A 20,368-nucleotide genomic window follows, 5' to 3' on the forward strand; every position below is an offset into this window, starting at 1 on the left:
TTGAATGCGTAATAGACTATCTATTTGAAAAGGGTGATGCTGAGTCAATGAACAACAACAGGCCTGATTTTCTTCACATGCTAGTGTAATTCCATTGAATATAGCACAGTCACTGTCCATTTACACTGGTCTGAGTAAGATCAAAATCAGGCCCAACACATTCACAATTCCACACGTTCATTTTTCATATATAATTAATACAGTTGTGTGTGCAATGAGTCTAAACACCCATATGTATGCACAGTCACCAGATTTGTGTGTGCAGTTGGCCAAACCATGCTAATATTTAGGCATGCAATTGGACATTGCATTTTTGTGTATGTACCTTTTGGCTTTTTCCTTGAGTGAATTACTAGGATTACTATAGCAAGTGGATAACTGCAGTGGATTTCTAGGCTCTGTGCTAGAGGATGAAGTATGAAGCACTGGGCTGGATCTTGGGAGATATGAATTCGGTTCTTGGCTCTGCAGTAGATTTCCTGTATGCCCTTGGTCAGGTCACTTGCTCTGTGCCTCAGTTCCCCTTGTACAGAGTTGAGATAGGGAGGTATTACTGTCTTTCAAGGGTGTTGTAAGGATAAATCCATAAGTAATGGGAAGGCAGTCAGATATATTGTCTATGAAAATGAAGGCGGTACTAGGTAACTATCCTTTATAATTTTCTGGGGACAACTGGGAATGTTGGGAAACAGCTGCAGGGTATCTATATTTGAAAGTCTTTCCTGTTTTGGGGTGGGGATAAGTGTATCTGCCGTTTCATTCTGGGATATTTTTCCTTCTCTTTTAGCTGAAGACATGTTTCAGTTTTATGCAGGCCACATAATAACACAAAGACAGAATTTGTTGCCAAAAGTATACTCATCTCTCGAATCTGCTGAAAAGGCATGCCTGTATGAGAAAACACATTGTACTGGAGTAGTCCGTTCACAGAAACGATATCATTTGGTTAGTGGAACAGAGGTATTTAGAAGCTCTAATAAAGCTGATGCATTATATCTTAAAACTGGTAAGTATTTGTGTATATATTTCTATCTATACCCCAGACTTCATTAGCTCCTCTTACTTTATCATATCAGACTACCCTACAACAATCAATTAACTAAAATACAAATTAAACTCTGTGAGTCCTCTTTAAAAGGATATCTCTTGTATTTGGTCTCCCATAACTGTTGTTGTCCATCAAAAATACCCTTCAGAATGACAACTACACTCCTCCAGAAAGGGAGAGCTGGTTTACTTTTTAAAGACACATTCTTATTTCATTAGTCAGATCTTCAGGTACACTTGAACTTTGCCAGCCATGTGAAGGGAGGGGATTACACGTGGCTCTTGCTATATTTTTGCCCTGCAGTGCTGGGGCATCCGGGGTCCTTTTTGACTTTCTGCACAAGTTAGATCAATTTCAGAGCTTTTTAATGGGTGCCATCAGGCCAGGCCCGTGGTCCTGAGTGCAGCATACTCTGCAACATTTCTGGGTCACTCACTATGCTGAGGGGGTGCATACAGTAATGCTGGCTACGTGCCACCCCAGTATTCCCCACCCCACTGCTGTCAGCAGCCCTCCATCCCCGTTGTGCTGCTGCAGTGGTACATAGGGGGTAGATCAACAGCTGAGAATCTGACCTCAGAACTAAGAAGGAAGAGTGCTCTTAGAAACACAGGAAATGGAGAAAGAAGGATCAGTTTTTCTCTGATACCCTGGTGTAAACATGGAGTAATTCCATGACTTCATAGGAGTTACTCCTGGCTTCCACCTGTGTAAATGGGAACCAGGCCCTATATGTCTATAGAAACAGACTGAACAGTAAAAATAAGTATGACCCAATGAATAGAGAGACACTGATGTGGTGTAAATAGTGCCATATTTAACACAAAAGCTAAAACTACTCATTGCAAAGCTTATCTTTTCCCTTTGTTAAGGCTGTTGTGGAAATGGGCTGAGGTGGGTGTATTTTGGGGCATTCCTTTATTGATGTATGTGTGACTTTAATTTATGGGGTTGGTGCCCAGATCGCTGGATGTGAGCCTGTATAGTATTTTTTAAATGGAATAAATTTCAAAAAGACATTTTATTTTCTCTGAAATGGAGGAAATGAATGAGGGATTGAATATTCTCTGCACTTTGTCATTTAACTCTGAAACTTCCTTTGAGGCTGCCAGACAGGCTACTATGGCTCAGATTGTCAAGCCACTTGCCATCCCTGCACCAATGGTTTTCCTTGCAGCGGTGTTACTGGACATTGTGTAGGCACTGCCAGAGTTACTTGCAGCTTACAGTCTCAGGATCCACGGTGCTCTCCTAGCGAAGGTACAGAAAGCAACAGTTTGGACGTTCATATCCTTGTATTTATTGAGGCCCCGTCGGCTCTTTTATTTCCAAAGTCGGGTACCATAACAATTTGTGGTGTTCAGTTTCCAGGCAGTTGTGCCCCCAGGGGCCTCGATGGCATTATTTTCGAAAGGCGTGTTACTATGTGGAAGATACTAAAACTAGAACGTGGACTGAGGCCAGGAGTGCGTGTCAGGGCTTTAAGGAGACGGACCTCGCTAAAATTACAAACAGTGCAGAAAAGGTACCCTGTCTAGTTTCTCAATTGACAGATTTAAAATTGGGGGATTTCGTAATTGTGTGAGGATTTTTGTTTTGCTTTAGGTAGGAGATGCACTGTGTGCTCTGTTTCCATCTATATAATTATAAGCTGCTGCCTGCTGAATGATTGTGCTTTCTGATTCGGTAGGCTGAGTCACACTCAGTGCATCTGAGGAAAGAATGGCCCTAGGTGGCTCTAAGAGTGACTCTGAGTTATGCCTGCTGCAATTATCCCACAGGGAACTCTATTGGCAAGCTCAGGAGAGTGTCACGTCCTCTGTGCTTTGTAGCTAGGGTGGCTGGGGAGTGTGGGACCTGCAGCTCTGGGAGAGCTTAGTGGGCTCACCCACACAAAAGGAAAAAGCTAGACACTTAATAAAAATGAGCAAGAACCAAATGGTTTGAGTCACTCCGTCCCATATGGTAACAGGACAAAGGATCCTACATGTTGATGAAGTGCAAAATGGATAAAAGAGGCCTAATAACATGTTTGAATGGATTTTTTGCGTTCTAGGCTTGGATACAGTTTAAAGGGGAGAACAGCTGGATAGGTTTGACCTATAAGAAAGAAGACTTCAGATATGTATGGGTCGATGGCACATCTGCTCAGGCTGAAAGTGCATGGTGAGACCAAGTTTTGACAGATGCCGTTGTTTTAAATAGGACAATAGCAGTTAGAGAGAAAATCATCAAGCCTATCCTAGTCAGGGCTGAATACAGATCCTCAATAGAGGACATCTTGGGTACTAAACCAGTACCATGGCTAGTAGCTACAGTTTCCTTACATAAAAATGCCATGCCGCATGCCCTCAAATCCAGAGATGCTGTAGTTGATCTCATTCGGTTTTGCAACTTGGCTTTTCTCCGTCTCCTGGCAGGGTCATGAAACGTAACAGGAGGCATATGCTCACTAAAGAAGACTGTGTGGTTGCCTTCAAGCAATACCTTTCCCCAGCAGATTGTTCTTCTCTGAGAAAGTGGATATGCAAAAGAGAAGGAGGTAAATTCATGATGTCTGGGGCTTTGAACCCTAATTTAGGGCTCAGTTGTCTGTGTTTAAGAATGGGAGAAGCGTTCTGCTGCCCAAGGGGGAGATCCAGGAAAAATGGAAAATGTGTCCGGACCTTGAGGAGGACATGGAGATGGAATGCTTGCCTATCACTCTTTTCTCTGCACAGTCTGGCCTTTAATTTTAAGATTGTATGAAGTAAACTTGTAAGGTCTGATTCCTCAGTATGTCGGTCTGATTCTGTACCAGTGTAACTTCACTGAGTTCATGGTAAGAAAAGAGATCGGCCTGATTCACCATTTCACTGTACTGCAATTGAATGCCAGAGTATCTCTATTGAAATCATTCAGATTGGCCTCCTCGCTCCATGCACAAGCTGACCCTGAACTGTAAGACTGTATGAAGTAAACCTGTAGGAGTATACCTCAGTGGAGTTACACTGTGGTAAAATTGGACCAACATTAGGCCCTGGAAGTTTATTTCATATAATCTTAAAATTAAGGGCTAGATTGTGCATGTAGTGAGGAGGCTAATTTGATTCACAGTAGAGTGATCTGGTGTTTAACTGGAGCAGTGAAATGGTAAATTATGGTCATCATTTTGCTTAGTTTTTCTCTGGCAACTTAACCCTTTAAGAACCTGATTTTTCATAAGTATGGAACACTTGCATCTCCTATTGACTTGAATTAAAACAATATCTCTGAAAATCCAGCGCTAAGGAATTCACTTGCTAAGGTTCATCTACGTCCTTTTGGCCCCCAGTGGAGATCTTTAGCAATATGACTTAGGCCAAGTCTAACCTGGAAACTTTTGTCATAGTTGTATTGGTTAGGGGTGTGATTTTTTTTTTAAACAACATTTCTATACTGGGAAAAGCCCTACAGTAGATGCAGTTATACTGGCATGAAAGCACTCTTGCTGGTATAGCCTACAGTAACTCCTCACTTAAAGTCGTCCCAGTTAACATTGTTTCGTTGTTACGTTGCTGCTCAATTAGGGAACATGCTCGTTTAAAGTTGTGCAATGCTCCCTTTTAACATTGTTTGGCAGCCACCTGCTTTGTCACTGCTTGCAGGAAGAGCAGCCCGTTGCAGCTAGCTGGTGGGGGCTTGGAACCAGGGTAGACCGGCATCCCCTCTGTCAGCTCCCCACTCCCCTAAGTTTCCTGTGCAGCAGCTGCCCAGCAGACTAGCAATTGCAGCTGTCCCTCCCCCCACTGCCATGTGCTGCTCCTGCCCTCTGCCTTGGAGCTGCTCCCCGAGACTCCTACTTGCTGTGCGGGGGAGAGAGGAGGAAGAAGGGGGCTAATGTCAGGGTGTTCCCCTTCCCCCCCTGCTCCTGCACCTCCCTTACCCCATCTTCCATAGAGCAGGGAGGACACATGACAGGGCTCAGGACAGAGGGAGCTTGCTGGCAGCAGCAGCTGCGGTCTCAGCAAGCTGATCTAATTAACAAGGCAGTGTACTTAAAGGGGAAATGTGCATCTCTCTGTCTCTGTCTGCGATGCTCTCTCCCCTCCCTCCATTTCTGCTGCCTTGTAGACTGTGAGAGTTAACCCTTGAGGGCTCAGCCAATTGTTAGTTCATCATTTAGCAGTAAGGCATTCCCTGGGAAATAACCCACCCTCTGACTCCTCCACATCAACCAAGCTTCACAATTATCATCACTGTGTACCAGTATTGAATTGTTTGTTTAAAACTTATACTGTGTGTGTGTGTGTGTGTGTGTGTGTGTGTATACACACACACACTTCTACCCCTATATAATGCGACCCGATATAACACGAATTTGGATATAACGCGGTAAAGCAGCTCCGGGGGGGCGCACTCCACTGGATCAAAGCAAGTTCGATATAACACGGTTTCACCTATAACGCAGTAAGATTTTTTGGCTCCCAAAGACAGCGTTATATCGTGGTACCGGTGTGTGTGTGTGTGTGTCATATATATATATATATATATATATATATATATATATAAAAGTCTGGTGAAAAAAAATTCCCTGGAACCTAACCCCCTCATTTACATTAATTCTTATGAGGAAATTGGATTCAATTAACATCGTTTCGCTTAAAGTTGCATTTTCCAGGAACATAACTACAACGTTAAGTGAAGAGTTACTGTGTTTTGCTCAGGGAACCAGTATCAGCTATACCAGCATAGCAGCAAGAGCACTTTTTTTTGAGCATAAGCTGTGTCTATGCTAGAAGGGTTTGCCAGTATAGCTAGGCCAGCAAACCTTTTCTAGGGCAGACCTGCCCTCACTTTAGCAAAGTGATTCACCATATGGATAGAAAGAAGTAACAGTTGTGGAAATAACAGTTGTGGAACAGATTAAATTATGTGTTCACGTACATACACGTGCTCACGGTCCTAAATAAACTTAGTTCCCTGGTTTACTATTGATGCGTCACCTGGCTGAGAAGGTGGGATTTTAACAATTTTGCATCTCTTGTTTGGGGAAGCCAATAGAAATGTAGGGGAGAAAGTTCTGGGGATAGAGGAAGCTATCCAAATGAAGGATGGGGTTATCCTTTCGGATCGCTGCAGAGCTTTGGTCACAGCAGCAGCGCCGGCCTGTTATACCCTCTGTTGCTGTCCCATGGGTCCGTACATTGTGTTACTTTCCTTGCCCACCTAACACCTTTCCCTTCACCCCCTCCTGCTGTGGAGTTCAGTGCCATGCGGGGGATGTGGAATCTTCTGAATTGCCCTCCTCACTCATTTATGCTACTTAGACTGTGAGCTCTTTGGGGCAGGGCCTGTCTTTGTGTTGTGTGTTTGTACAGCACTTGGCACAGGGGGATCCTAGTCCACAACTGGGGCTCCTAGGTGCTACTGCAGTGCAAATAATAAATAATAATAATGCATTCGGTGATTTCTGACGCTGTGCAGGGAACCATAGAATTTGATCCTACGTGCGTGGGGAAGAGCTATTCTGAGAAGGTTTGCGGTTTATCTTTCCTGCCATGGCCCATCCCATATTTTCTGAATTTTATTTTATACCATCATCCATTTTATTTCTTTTCTGTTAATTTTTTGCAGATGTCAACCTCTTTACAATGCACAAGGGGAGAGCTTTGTACTCCCCTTACGTACCAACATCAAATATATATAACACCTTAAAGAAAGCTACAGATACCTGCTCAGTGCTCCAGACATGCACTGGGATAGTGGCAGTGGGGGAGCACTACGTTCTACAAAGTGGGATGGAACTGTATAACAGCAGGAACAGTAGTGTGAAATCCTTTATCAAGTCAGGTATGTCGAGTGTTTTAGAGCTTAACTCCCACCCGCCCCCCATCCGAGATGGAGGCTGCATTTTTTTTCATTGTTGTTTTTAAAGAAAATTGATGTGAAAACGGAAGACAAATGTAAAATAGCTGCAGAATTTTAGGGAGAGGGTGTGAGTCATGCCTAGCAGAAAAATTGGAGGCTCACTTCATCTTTGTGAACAAAAGTGAAAGACGTAGAAGGATGCTGCTTATCTAGATGAGCAATCAGGCTGCCTACTCCCAAAAGCATAAAATAAAATGAGCTAGCACAAAACACCAAAGGAAGATCCAGAAAGCAAGGTTTTGAATGCTGTCGCTGCTTTAATACAGAGTAAGCTAATACTGAGAAGTGTTAATCATTTCTTTCCTCTTCTACTCTGCATTGGAAACTGCTAGCCATGTGCCATGCTCTTGAACCCTTTTTTCTATGAGCATTTATCTCTCTCTCTCTCTAGTTATATCTACCTGTTTTTTTTCCAGGGCTTTGTCATTGCTGTGACAAAGCCCTGGGTCAAGAATTTTGTACACTGGGCTACCTTTTCACTTAAAGGCAGATATTTTGGTAAGCACTGAGTGGGAACTAATATTTTCACGATAATTTATCATGGGGATGGCTTTCTTTTCCCCCCTTACCTGACATCTTGCTTGTGTTGGTTTGCATTAGAAGCTGTAATCGCCAGCCAAGATCCCAGAAGTCACGCTCTTAATTTCTACTAATGGTTAATGAGCGTGGGTGTGTGTCTGCTTGTATGTACAAACCCCAAAAGCTTTACCTTTAATTACAATTGTGGAAAAAATATCATGTTCCTAAAGTAAACTTTTATTTTGGCAGCTGTTCATCTCTATTGTCCTTGGCTTGTTCACTTTTCACAGATTGCATCTCTGGAAGATTTGGGCTTCTGTGTGAATTTAAGTGTCCACCATGCCAGCAGGGTATGGCCTGCAATCCATACACAGGGCTGTGTGGTGACACTGTGTTTTGCAGTAAGGAGAATAGTCCTATCCCCTGTGGAAAAGGTGAGCTTGTTTAACATCCAGAGGAGAAAAGAGGAAAACTGTGACTATACACAGGACCTATTTGTGCACATTCTCGTCTCTTTATTCATGTATTATATCACCATTCGTAGCACCTCTAAACACAATGGTGATGCTCTAGATTTTCACCAGCGTAAGTGGGACGAGGAACTCCATTAAAGTCATTAGACTGACACAATATATAACTCATATCATCCTAACCTTCAGGAGGTTTAGTTCAGACCTTCAGATTAGATGTTCTGACCTTGCTGTGTGCAGAAACTCTGCAAACTAGGTCTCAACTCTATTCCATTTTAAAAGAAACATTACAGTTTTAAACAAATAGGAAAATCCCCATGTGGTTGATTTTTATTCACTGTGCGCTGGAAAGAAAAGTGAAACTTGCCACTTTCTGAGGCAGTTTTGGGAAACTTATTTAAGTCAGCTGATTTATAATTTAAAATATTTCTGTTGGCCAATGAATAAGTCCATAAAAATAGCCTAGAGCTGGGACTCAAACCAAAACCCCATAACTTCAGGGGTGTTTAGATATCTGAACTCCTGTCCAAATCCAAATTTTGGAAATTGTCCCAGTTATAGTTACAAAACCAGAGATCTGATACCCAGAACCTATGGGGTGTTTGAATCCAGATTTTGCGGCTGGAGCCCTTGTCTGATGTGATCTTCCTAGTATTCTACAAATATTAAAAGCTCTTAAGAGATCCTTATACTGAACAGATTGTATAAGAACAGTCTTAAACATCCTATGCCATAGTGATCCTTCTATTTAGCCAATGGAGCTATACCAGGGATGAAACCAGCCCCACGCATGTGTATGCTGTGATTTTTAGGGTCCATATTTGGTGGCACGTGCCCAGTTGAAGATGGGTGGCAGTACTGGCAAGGCAGCTGTTACTATATCCACACAGCAAAGAGACAAACCTGGCTACGTGCACGAGACCTATGCAGGCGTTACAGGGACACAGATCTTCTGTGGCTGACAAGTCCTGGGGAAAAGGTATACTAGAATGTCAGTGAAGGGTGTGTGCACGGTGTGTGTACTTACCTTTGCAAATCTCAGTTCCCCAAAGGCTTTGGGGCTATATCTAGAGTGTGGGGAAGGGCTGTGAGTGCCTACAGCTGCAGATTTGGAGAGGTTTTGCATTTTCTTGTGTGATTCTCTGCCCGAGTCTTTTATAATTCTAGGTTGCTGTTCTGCAGAATCTCTGCTTTCAGAGACTGGGATATTTTTTTAAAAGCAAGTATAACTTAAAATTCAGGGGGAGTGGAGGTTAAATGTAATTAAATCTTACTATATGTTGGCTATCCTAGTTACTTATATGGTCCCCATTATCACTGTGTCTGAGCACCTTACAGTCTGTAATGTATTTATCCACACAACACTGCTGTGTGACAGGGCAGTGCTGTTTATCTCCATTTTACAGATGGGGAACTGAGGCTCAGAGTGGCTAAGTAACTTGCCCAAGGTCACACAGGAAGTCTGTGGAGGAGCAAGGACTTGAACCAAGTTGTCTACGTCACATGTATGTGCCCTAACCAGCAGACTAGCCTTCCTCTCTGTCATTACAGCAACACTTTGGGTTAAATAAAAAACACCTGAAAGCACCATGGGCTCTACTCACTCCTAGATTTTGTTGTTGGAACCTAGTCTACAGATCGCTGGTGGTGAAAAATGCACCCACCAGAGGTATACCATTGTATAAACTGACCACAACTCCTGCTTCACCATGGGGTCTAAAACCAGTCTAGAGAGTGAGTGAGGCTGATTGGAGAGACGTGGCTAAGGGTACCCAACAGATGTAACGATTTTGCTCAGCTCCTGTGGAGCCGTGGTTGTAACTTAAAGCTTTTGTTGTTAGAAACCCTGCAGAAGGCAGTGGTGTATGGACTGCCTGGTTTTTCCTGAGGTAAATCTCACCCTCCAGGAATGGGGGCTGCCATCTGGGGTGAATCTGTCCTCTTCTCTCCAAATTCCGCTGTGTTCCAGAATAAATCCATCGAGAAGATAAATTCTTTAGTGCCTTATCCTGCAAAATCACACAGTGGCATTATGTCAGCACAGCTTAACAGTCACCAGGCTACAGATGGTACTGTGTTCCGAGTGAAAGCTGAAGATTGAGGAGTCTCTGAGTAGGGTCAGTGCTGAATCCTGGTATTAGGATCAGTTTTCTGCTTTGACATTCCATCTTTCCAGTGAGGCAGAGTAGCCCTGGCCACTGCTAATATTGCAAATGTGAGAGAATTTTAAGCATCCAGTTTACTTTAAAAATTTGCTAGCCAGTTTCCCCTTTATTCAAAGCAATTTTTAAATCAGTTTCACATTCCGGTTCTCATACACTAGCACAATACTCTACTATTTTCCATTGCAAACCTTGCAGGAGAATGTTTTATTTTTCTTTCAAATTCTTTTCATCACAATTTTTAAGAACAATCTTAGATTTTGTAAAAAAAACAAAAAAAAACCCAAACCCTGTTTGTTCCAAATCAATATTTTGGGCCAAATCCCATGGCATTTTACTAGAAAAGGGAAATTGGGTCCATTATCACCATTTTACCTACCTACCTAAATTCCTCTGCCTTTTCAAATAGAGAAGATATTTTTCACTACGCTTTCTAAAATGCTGCTGTGTCATTTTTGCTGATGCAGAATGAATACTGCAGTTCTGTTCTTAGAGGTGACTGAATTAAAATTCGTACAGATTGTCAAACAAACACTTAGCAACTTTCATCCCAGAGGATTCCTGTTTAAGTGTAAGGCTGAAGCGCCTCTGTTTTTACAAGTGAAGTCATACATAAAAAATCTCCATCTTCAAAATAAAATCATCAGGTGAAATGTTAATGTTATTGTCCATCCCTTCTTGATATTAAACATGAATGAAAAAGAGTAAAGTCCATGTGTATTAAGTGAGTCTTTGCTTCTCAGCTACCCAAAACAGTAAACTACTGTCTAAACTATATTGTTTTAAACATCAAAATGACTGTTGAGGGGAGGAGAAGGGGGTGGGTGGGGGGAGAATGTCATCTTGCAGCACATTGTCTTCACTGTTCAGGATTTTCCAAATGAAAAGTTCCCTCTTCTAATGTATTGAATCACAGTTTGGTTATTTATAGGAATGGCTGGTATCTAAACTTCCCAAAGCATCATTCTGGACTGGCCTTTATGGGTTTAGATTCTGTACAGTTTTGCAGTGGTCGAACAGTCAATTCCCGTTTGCAGCCTCAAGATGGTGAGTTGAGTAAGCAACTGTGAACTAGAATTTGTGTTACAGGGGCATCCAAAGTGCATTCATCAGGCCAGTCCCTCCTATTGCTCTCTTCAGTTCAGCCATCTCATCTTTTGACATGGAGTTGTGGTCCAAAGGGAGGCTACAGGAGCATGCAGTGCTTCATCATGATCTGCTCAAGCCAGCTGCACTAGGAACCCTAATGAAAATTCAAATTCATAGAATCATAGGGTTGGAAGGGACCTCAGGAGGTCATCTAGTCCAACCCCTTGCTCAAAGCAGGACCAATCCCCAGACAGATTTTTTGCCCCAGTTTCCCAAATGGCCCCCTCAAGGATTGAGCTTACAACCCTGGGTTTAGCAGGCGAATGCGCAAACCACTAAGCTATCCCTCCCCCCGTTGAAAATGGCCAATTGGCTGTAGTTAGCCAACTAAATTTGGGAACAGCACTACTGGTCCTACTTGTCCTTCATTTAAAATAGAAACCAACAGAGACCTGTAGAAGACAAGAAGGACCAGAATTAGAACACCGACGTCTAATAGAATTTCCACTAAGGACCTTTAGTCTCAGCAAATCACACTCCTGTGTTGAATATGAGAAATCTGTGATCTGCTATTTTAGACAAACTTCTGTAATTGTGAGTGACGGATGGTGGACTTCTGGCAAGTCAATGAGACAACCCTCAGTTGGGTAAAACTCAGATGCATGTGATCTGTCAGGAAAGATATTCCTTGGGTCACAAATGATTAATATGTATTTCAGTCAAAGTTTGTATGTGCATATTACATTTAATTATATTTCAAACGCAAAATGTACTTGGATAAACTTTCTGATGAGGGGTGGCTCTAGGAGTTCTGCTATCTTAAGCAAACTGGCAAATGCCCATCTCCTACCAACTCACAGCCTTCTAGATAAAGAGTTACTGGACTTATTCCTGCCCTGATTTTTGGCATCCCAAAGTGATTCCTGTTGTATCTATCTGGTAGAGCCATTCCTGCTTCTGGCAGCTCTGTCATCCATAGCGTTAATTCCATATGGAACACTGCTTCTCTACTGATACAATAAAAACGTATGGCAGAGGAGGAAACAAAAAATCAGCCTAGAAAAGCAGATTCCTATCTGTGGAAATGTTAAAATCTTTTGAGCCGAACTCTGCCCTCAGACACATGCACAGACCTGATAGTAGGATTGGGTTGTACATATATAGAGAAATGTGTTAAACAACATTAGGGGGCAAATTGTGACTCTCCCCTCCTTACTAACACTGATGAACAGCTACTCACAGGAGTAGCCCATTTGGGCGGCAGGTTTCAGAGTAGTAGCCGTGTTAGTCTGTATCAGCAAAAACGAGAGTGGCCTGAATAAAGATTGGAGTGTTTGGGTCATTACAAAACCTAACCTAATTCCCCCAATACTAATTTCTCCCTACTGTTACTCACACCTCCTTGTCAACTATTTGAAATGGGCCACTCTCAGTAGTACTACAAAAGTTATTCTTACAATTGCTCATGTGTATTCCACAGTAGGTGTGCGTGCTCGCCACATGCACCGGTGCCGGAAGTTTTTCCCTTAGCAGTACCCATACTGGGGGAGCACCACGGCGACCCCTGGAGTGGCGCCTGTCTATCACCGCGCGCTCCCCCCACCCTCAGTTCCTTCTTGACGCCAGTGAAGGTAGTTGGAACTTTGTGCTCCAGCTCTGCTTAGTGGTACTGTTCGTAGATTATTACTTCAGTGTTAGAGTGGGCTCGGGGCATGCCCTGTGCCCCAGGCTTCAAGTCATGCGACTCCTGTCACTGTTCTGTGCCTAGGAGTGACCCACATGCTGAGTGTCTCTGCTGTTTGGGTGAGACTCACATCAGCGAACGTTGTAAGATCTGTAGGTCATTCAAGCCACGGACCAAGAAGGAGAGAGACATTAGACTGTGTGCTCTATTGATGGAATCAGCGTTGGCCCCAACTCTGGCGTGCTGGGTGGATGCGACTCCTGCTGCCGCACTGTCGGTATGTAGCGAGGCACCCTCTACTAGCCAGGACCGTTCTCCCTCCAAGAAGCAGGGAAAGGGCCCTACCTTGCAGCGGCGCCGAGACAAGGAAAGAGGGGAGGCTGGTCCCACGTCGGGCAGCCCGCGGCCCTACCCCGTGCTCAAGGCCTCCAATTCGTGTTGAGTGGAGCAGCCTGGCGCCGTCCGCGTGCACTTCTTCACTGGTATGGATGCTGTTGATGCCGGAGGTGATGCAGGCTGCAAAAGACATTATGAGTCTCCCGGTTCCACATGCGCAACTGGTGACAGGTCCCTGGTCAAGGGGGCAAACCTCCTTTGGGTGCCCATCAAACCTCGCCTGCGGTCGCAGTTCTCATTCTCAGGACCACTCCCCGCACCGTTCGGCGCGCAGCGACTGGTCATCCAGCAGCTCATGCCCTCCCTTGACGCCGACCAGACCGTCCTGCTCATCACCCGGACGGGAGTCTCGGGGACCCTCTATGCCACCTGTCAGCTAGCACAGGCATCGAGAGAGGCACTGGGAACGTTTCCCTTCGCAACACAACTACCGTAGCCAGTCTTGATGGGATAGGCATCGTCGTTCTCGTTCCAGTTCCTGCTCAACTAGATGTCGCGCTCGAGATTCCTCTTGTGATGCCTTGGCACCGGGGCACCGGTGCTCCCACCGCCGGCATAGGTACCGAAGCAGCTCTTCGTGCAGGTACCGTTCCTCGACTTTGAGGTCCAGGTCCCGAGGGAGGCGGCATCGCAGGCACTGCCGCTCATACTGTTCCCATGAGACCGTGCGCTCGACGGTAACCTCGGCCTTGGCACTCAGCCGCCCATCCTCGACCCGCACGGCTCAGCCGGGACAACAACCGCCACCAGGCCCTCAGCCAGGTCAGTGGCAAGGGGCCCCATTTTGACTATTTGCAGGGGGGCACCGGGTCTGTTGCCAGGCAGACCCCCCAGTTAATAAAGTTTGTGTTCTGCAATCGTTTGTCTGCCTTCTGCGTGGCGTGGTCCTGTATCACATCAGACCAGTGGGTCTTCACCTCACCCCCTCCAAACCACCCGCCCTCCCCTGTATGCCCTTGGGACCTGGAGCATGCCCACCTCCTAGGGCAGGAGGTGGACTGTCTACTGCACCTGGGGGCGGTGGAAAGAGTACCAGTAGAATTCCAGGGCAAGGGGTTCTATTCCGGGTACTTCCAGATCCCGAAGGCCAAAAAGGGGGCCTCAGGCCTATCCTGGACCTGCAAAGGCTAAACCATTTTCTAGCCCATTCCAAGTTCCGCATGGTATCCTTGGCCTCTATTATCCCCTCCCTGGACCCGGGGGACTGGTATGCGGCCCTGGACCTCCAGGATGTGTAATTCCACATTCATATTTTCGAGGGCACAGGCGCTTCCCCCGCTTCCCAGTGGGGATGGACCACTACCAGTTTGCGGTCCTCCCATTTGGCCTATCCACGGCACCCAGGGTTTTCACGAAGTGTATGGCTGTGGTAGCTGCCTACCTCAGGCGGGAGGGGGTACTGATCTTCCCATACCTGGACGACTGGCTTCTCAAGGGCGACTCTCATTCCGAGGTGCAGACTCACATGGAGCTGCTCCTCTTGACACGTGCCGGTCTCAACCTAGTGGTGAACGAGACCAAATCAACCTTAGTTCCAGTTCAGCGCATAGAGTTCATTGGGGTGCTGCTGGACTTGTTGAGGGCCGCAGCCTCTCTCCTCCTGGACAGGTTCGAGGCCCTAAGAGGTCTCATTGCCTCAGTCACAGATTTCCCAGTGACAACGGCAAGGGCTTGCCTTCGAATTCTCGGTCACATGGTGGCATGTACATACATGGTCTGCCATGCCAGGCTCCGAATGAGGCCCCTCCAACTCTGGCTAGCCTCCCAATTCTCCCAGGCCCGGGACGGGCTAGACAAGGTCCTCACGGTTCCATCCCCGATTCTGGCTTCCCTTCAATGGTGGTCTTACCCAAGCAACATGCTGCAAGGGGTTCCCTTTCGGGAGGCCAACCCATCTATGGACGTGGTGACTGATGCGTCGGACCTGGGTTGGGGAGCCCACACAGGCAACGTGCAAACCCAGGGGACGCAGTCGATCCCGGACTTGTCCCTTCACATAAATGTCAAGGAGCTCAGGGCAGTACTGTTGGTGTGCTTGGCAGGGTCCTCACCGTCACCGGCAACACCACAGCCATGTATTACATCAACAGGCAAGGCGGCACTCACTCCCTAGCCCTCTGCCGGGAAGCCCTGAGCCTATAGGAGTTCTATATAGCCCATGATATCTCCCTGAGGACCGTACACCTCCCAGGCGACCGCAATAGACAAGCAGAGGTTTTTCGCTTTCCTCTGCAGCATGGGGCACGGGTCACTTTCTGGAGGATTCTCTGCAGCTTGAGGTCTTCAAACCGCAATTTGGGGACTTCGATAACTCAGACATAGGCTAGGGGTTTGTTATAGAAGTGGATGGGTGGGATTCTGTGGCCTGCATTGTGCAGGAGGTCAGACTAGATGATCATAATGGTCCCTTCTGACCTTAAAGTCTAAGAGTCTATGAGATCACCTCAGCAGGGTGTTCTCCCCCCAGTACGAGTGGTCGCTCCACTCGGAGGTCACTCACTGGCTCTTCCGAGAGTGAGGAGTTCCCCAGATCGACCTCTTTGCAACCCACCAAAGCCAATGTTGCCCCCGGTTCTGCTTCAGGGGAGGAGTGGGGAGGGGCGCGATATCCGATGTGTTCCTCCTGCAGTGGTCGAGCCAGCTCCTTTACACTTTCCCGCCGTTCCCTCTTATCAACAAAGTCCTGCAGAAAGTAAAAGCAGACAAAGTGAAAGTCATCCTCATAGCCCCAGTGTGGGCCTGCCAACACTAGTACGGGACCCTCCTCCACATCTTGGCAGCCCCCCTGAGGACGCTGCCGCTCTGCCCGGACCTCCTCTCCCAGGATGGGGTCTGCCTTCTCCATCCCAATCTAGCCGTGCTCCACCTGACAGCGTGGTTGCTCCGTGGCTAGACGAGGAGGACGGCAGATGTTCGGAGCAGGTAAGGTGGGTCCTTCTGGAAAGTAGGAAACTGTCCACATGCCTGACATACATGGCGAAGTGGTCGAGGTTCTCCAAGTGGGTGAGTGAGCGTGGAGTCTCCCCTTCCTCCGCGCTTCTCCAGCTTATCCTGGACTACCTCTTGTCCCTTAGGACTCAGGGACTGGCACCCGCCTCCATCAGGGTACACCTGGCGGCCTTATCGGCCTTCCACCCACCGGTGCAAGGGTACTTGGTCTTTTTCCCACCATATGACCTCCCATTTCCTTGACCGTTCATTCCCATACGCTAGACCCCCTGTGCTGCAGTGGGACCTGAACCTAGTTTTGTCTCAATTCACGGGTCCTCCCTTTGAGCCCCTGGCCACATGTTCATGGTCTCACCTCTCATGGACGGTAGCCTTGCTTGTAGCGATCACGTCAGATTGATGTGTCTTGGAGCTCAGGGCCTTGACCTCGAACCCCCCTATATGGTCTTCCTCAGGGACAGAGTCCAGCTCCGCCCACACCCTGTGTTCCTTCCGAAGGTGGTCTCCGCCTTCCATATGGAACAGAGCATCTTTCTTCCCGTGCCCTGCCCTAAGCCCCATTCCTCCAACGAGGAATGCTGCCTCCATACGCTCGATGAACGTAGAGTGCTGGCCTTTTTTCTGGATCGGACCAAGCCGTTCCGGAAATCTTCCCAACTTTTTGTTGCCTCGGCCAAGCGGGTGAAAGGACAATCTATCTCCAGCCAGCGTCTTTCCCGCTGGATCACTTTGTGCATACGCATGTGCTATGATCTGGCAGGGGTTCCCCCGCCACCAATCGTCAGGGCACACTCTACGAGGGCTCAGACCTCATCAGCTGCCTATGTAGCCCATATCTCTATCCTAGACGTTTGTAGAGTGGCCTCTTGGGTCTCTGTTCACACGTTTACTTCGCATGATGCGATTGTCTCCCAGTCTAGGGATGACACTGGGTTCAGCAGGGCGGTACTCTGTCCCGGCCTATCGTGAACTCCCACCCACCTCCAACAGATATGGCTTGGAATCACCTACTGTGGAATACACATGAGCAATCACTCGAAGAAGAAAGGAGCTACCTGTTCCGTAACTGGCGTTCTCCTAGATGTGTTGCTCATGTCTATTCCACACCCCGCACTCCTTCCCCTCTGTTGGAGTTGTCTGGCAAGACAGAACCAAGGGTGTGGTTATAGCATGATACACAGGTGTCACTCCAGGGGTCGCCGTGGTGCTCCCCCAGTACGGGTACTGCTAAAGGAAAAACTTGCGGCACTGGTGCACGTTGCGAGCATGCACACCTACTGTGGAAAAGACACGAGCAACACATCTCGAAGAACGCCATTTACGGAACAGGTACCTGTCCTTTTTTCCTCCCTTGGCATCCTGCTGTTAATTGAATTGTCTCATTAGACTGACCTCACACTTGGTAAGACAAGTCCCATTTTTTCATGTATTTATACCTGCTCCTGTATTTTCCACTTCATGCATCTTATGAAGTGGGTTCTAGCCCACAAAAGCTTATGCCCAAATAAATTTGTTAGTCTCTAAGGTGCCACAAGGACTCCTCATTCCATTTGGGTGGGTTTTTTAAAAGCGCTGATGGGAGATAGGTGCTACTCTTAACGTGGGAGTTTGGTGCCTATCTCCTATAGGAGCTTTTGAAAACCCAGGCAGCCGATTGACCTCATCCGGATTACTCATGTGAGTAACTACTCACCAGTGTGAGCAGTAAGGTTACAAATCAGCCCTTTGTGAAACAAATCAAAGGTAAATCAACGTATATAGCACTGCAGGTTTCTTCTGACACCAGTGTTTGAGAGTGTTCATCTGAGAACTCTGCGATATGCTAGCATAATAGGGCAAGAGAAAAGACGGAGCGTGATAATGTTTTAAGGGCACATTTATGACTAAAAACACTTGGCTAAACTGAAGAGATTGCAATATATTCTATAGAAAAACACTCCCCATGTAACTGGGGTGGGAATGCAGTGTTGTGACTTTAGCAATAGCAGCACAAAGGAAACAGTAAGACTAAACCTGGCTATGGTGCTTTTAAGGATAAAGTGTAGACTGGTGGGAAAACCTTGTAACCTTGTATACTTTTGTTTCCTTGAGGTTGTCTGTAAGCAAATGGGCCATAGGTGCTAAGTGCTGTGTGCAGCTTAATGCCCCCAAAGGCTCTTTGACAGCTTTCAGCTGCTTTCGGAAAGCCCTGTGGATTTGCAAGAGAAAAGAAGAAGGTAATCTGTATATATATGCAGCTGGCTTACATTAGGAATGAACAAGGCTTCTCAGTATTTGTCTGCATTACAAGATTTAATTGTATTTGAACATGATTGTGAGCTGTCGAGTTACATGATGCTAGGATGGGATAGCCATTGCTATCAAGCACAAGGACTGCAATTAATCCGGTCCCTGGCATTGGGCATATTCATGGGATAGAAGGCATCTCTCTTCTGCTTGTGCATGCACATGGGGGGCAGGCGCAATCTGGCCTGAACTGTTGTCACTGTCCGAGATCTCACTGTTCCTGATAGCTACAGTTTCAAAGAAGATCATACAGAACACACGGGGAAATCCATTCACTTACATTATTCTAGGCTAGGGTCAAATCTTGTTCTCAGTTACACTATTATAAATCAACTGAAGTCAGTGGAGTTACTCTGGATTTATATCAATGTAACTAAGAGCAGATATTGTGTTTAATGCCATTGTAGATAGGAGTCATTCTCTGGTTTAGAGTCGAAATGATCTTTGCTTCGAGTGGCATGTCAGTATATTAACCCTGTTGTGATTTTGTTTTTAGGCTTCCAGCTGACACGTGGACTTTCTATCTTTTAAAAAATTAAATAAGATTGTTTAAAAGAAAAAGTCCCTATTCCAAACACATAATGTTTATGTTCTAGGAATTGTGGATTTCCGGGAGTTCCGAGGCTATTACCTATCTGGCACTTACACATCAAATTCCACACAGCGATCGTTATGGGAAGCCCTACAGCTCTGTAGATTTCAACGAAGCATTTGCAATGGAGTTGGGATGATCAAAGGAGAGTATAGAACTATATTTGCAACCCGAATTCTACTCATCATTGGAGCCCTGGGAGATGAAAGCACCGCATATTTGAAATCATGTATGCCAGAGTATTGAAAGATGTCCCTTGTGGGTGATGTGCATTAACTGTGTGCTCCTTCTCGGATCTCAGGAGAGCTTCTTTTTGCAAGAGCCCTCTTGGGGACCACAGTATTGGAAGTGAATAATTTGGCTGCAAATGTTTATAGCTCGCCCTGAGAAGAGTTACCCAGCCCATGTCACTAGACCAGTTCTCTAACTTCATTGCATATCTGCGACCCCCTTCTGACAACAAAAATTACTTCTTGATCCCGGGGGGGAGTGGGGGGTAGGGGAGGGACTGAAGCCTGAGCCTGCCCGAGCTCTGCCATCCTGGATGTGTGGCGGGGGGGGGCGAAGCCTGAGCCCTTCCACCCAGGACTGAAGTCCAAGGGCTTCAGCTTCAGCCCTGGGTGGTGCGGCTCAGGCTTCAGCTTTGGCTCTGGGTGCTGCGGCTTGGGCTTGGGCTTTGGCCCTGGGTCCCAGCAAGTCTAATGCCAGCCCTTGTGACTCCATTAAAATGGGGTCGCAACCGACTTTGGGGTCCAGGCCTGCAGTTTGAGAACCGCTGCACTAGACAATTACAGCAGCGCTAATACCTGTCTCTGCTGTAAATTCAAACAAAATTAAGAATGTCCTGGAATGTAAAGTTCTCCTTCCGCCCGAATAATTCTGTGGAACTCAGTGATTGTTTACAGCCATTTGGAAAGCCAAGTCAATTGAGTGAGTTTTGCAGTTCTTATGAGCACAGCGGCGTTGCTTGTGCAGGCAGAGAGCAGGATTCTGGACCTTTTCCTGCCCGCCAAATTGAAACAGGTGCATGGAGTGGAGAGGGCTTGTTGGGGTGGCATACACAGGCACAAACATGATCACATACGTCTATAACAGCAAGATTTTCTAGCCTTGATCGTTTCCCTTTAATCTACTGCAGTAACCATGTTTTACTAGCCAGAAGTTGGGTTTAGTGTTATCCCATTAGATAGGGCATTGCATACCTTGAGATATGAAATAAATAGCCTGGAAAGAACTATTCTAGGTACACATTGAGTGAGGTACTCTGGTCTCCGTATCCTGTCT

General features: G+C 46.3%; 1 protein-coding gene across 7 annotated transcripts in view; it reads left to right on the forward strand.

The window, feature by feature from the left end:
- LOC120370360 overlaps positions 1-20,368 on the forward strand; it is a 79,741-nt gene that overhangs the window by 43,685 nt on the left and 15,688 nt on the right. For all 7 annotated transcript variants that reach the window (XR_005583713.1, XM_039484924.1, XM_039484925.1 and 4 more), the window contains 11 exons: positions 788-1,006; positions 2,153-2,308; positions 2,413-2,573; positions 3,105-3,214; positions 3,469-3,590; positions 6,644-6,859; positions 7,747-7,890; positions 8,739-8,905; positions 11,020-11,135; positions 18,298-18,422; positions 19,089-19,313. Coding sequence is in view for 6 of the 7 variants with exons in the window: in XM_039484924.1 (XP_039340858.1) it covers positions 788-1,006; positions 2,153-2,308; positions 2,413-2,573; positions 3,105-3,214; positions 3,469-3,590; positions 6,644-6,859; positions 7,747-7,890; positions 8,739-8,905; positions 11,020-11,135; positions 18,298-18,422; positions 19,089-19,313 (1,761 nt within the window). In the remaining variant the exon portion in view is untranslated. The remainder of the gene's footprint in view (positions 1-787; positions 1,007-2,152; positions 2,309-2,412; positions 2,574-3,104; positions 3,215-3,468; positions 3,591-6,643; positions 6,860-7,746; positions 7,891-8,738; positions 8,906-11,019; positions 11,136-18,297; positions 18,423-19,088; positions 19,314-20,368) is intronic.

Source organism: Mauremys reevesii, linkage group 8 (assembly GCF_016161935.1).
Source record: "Mauremys reevesii isolate NIE-2019 linkage group 8, ASM1616193v1, whole genome shotgun sequence".
Lineage (NCBI taxonomy): Eukaryota > Metazoa > Chordata > Testudines > Geoemydidae > Mauremys > Mauremys reevesii.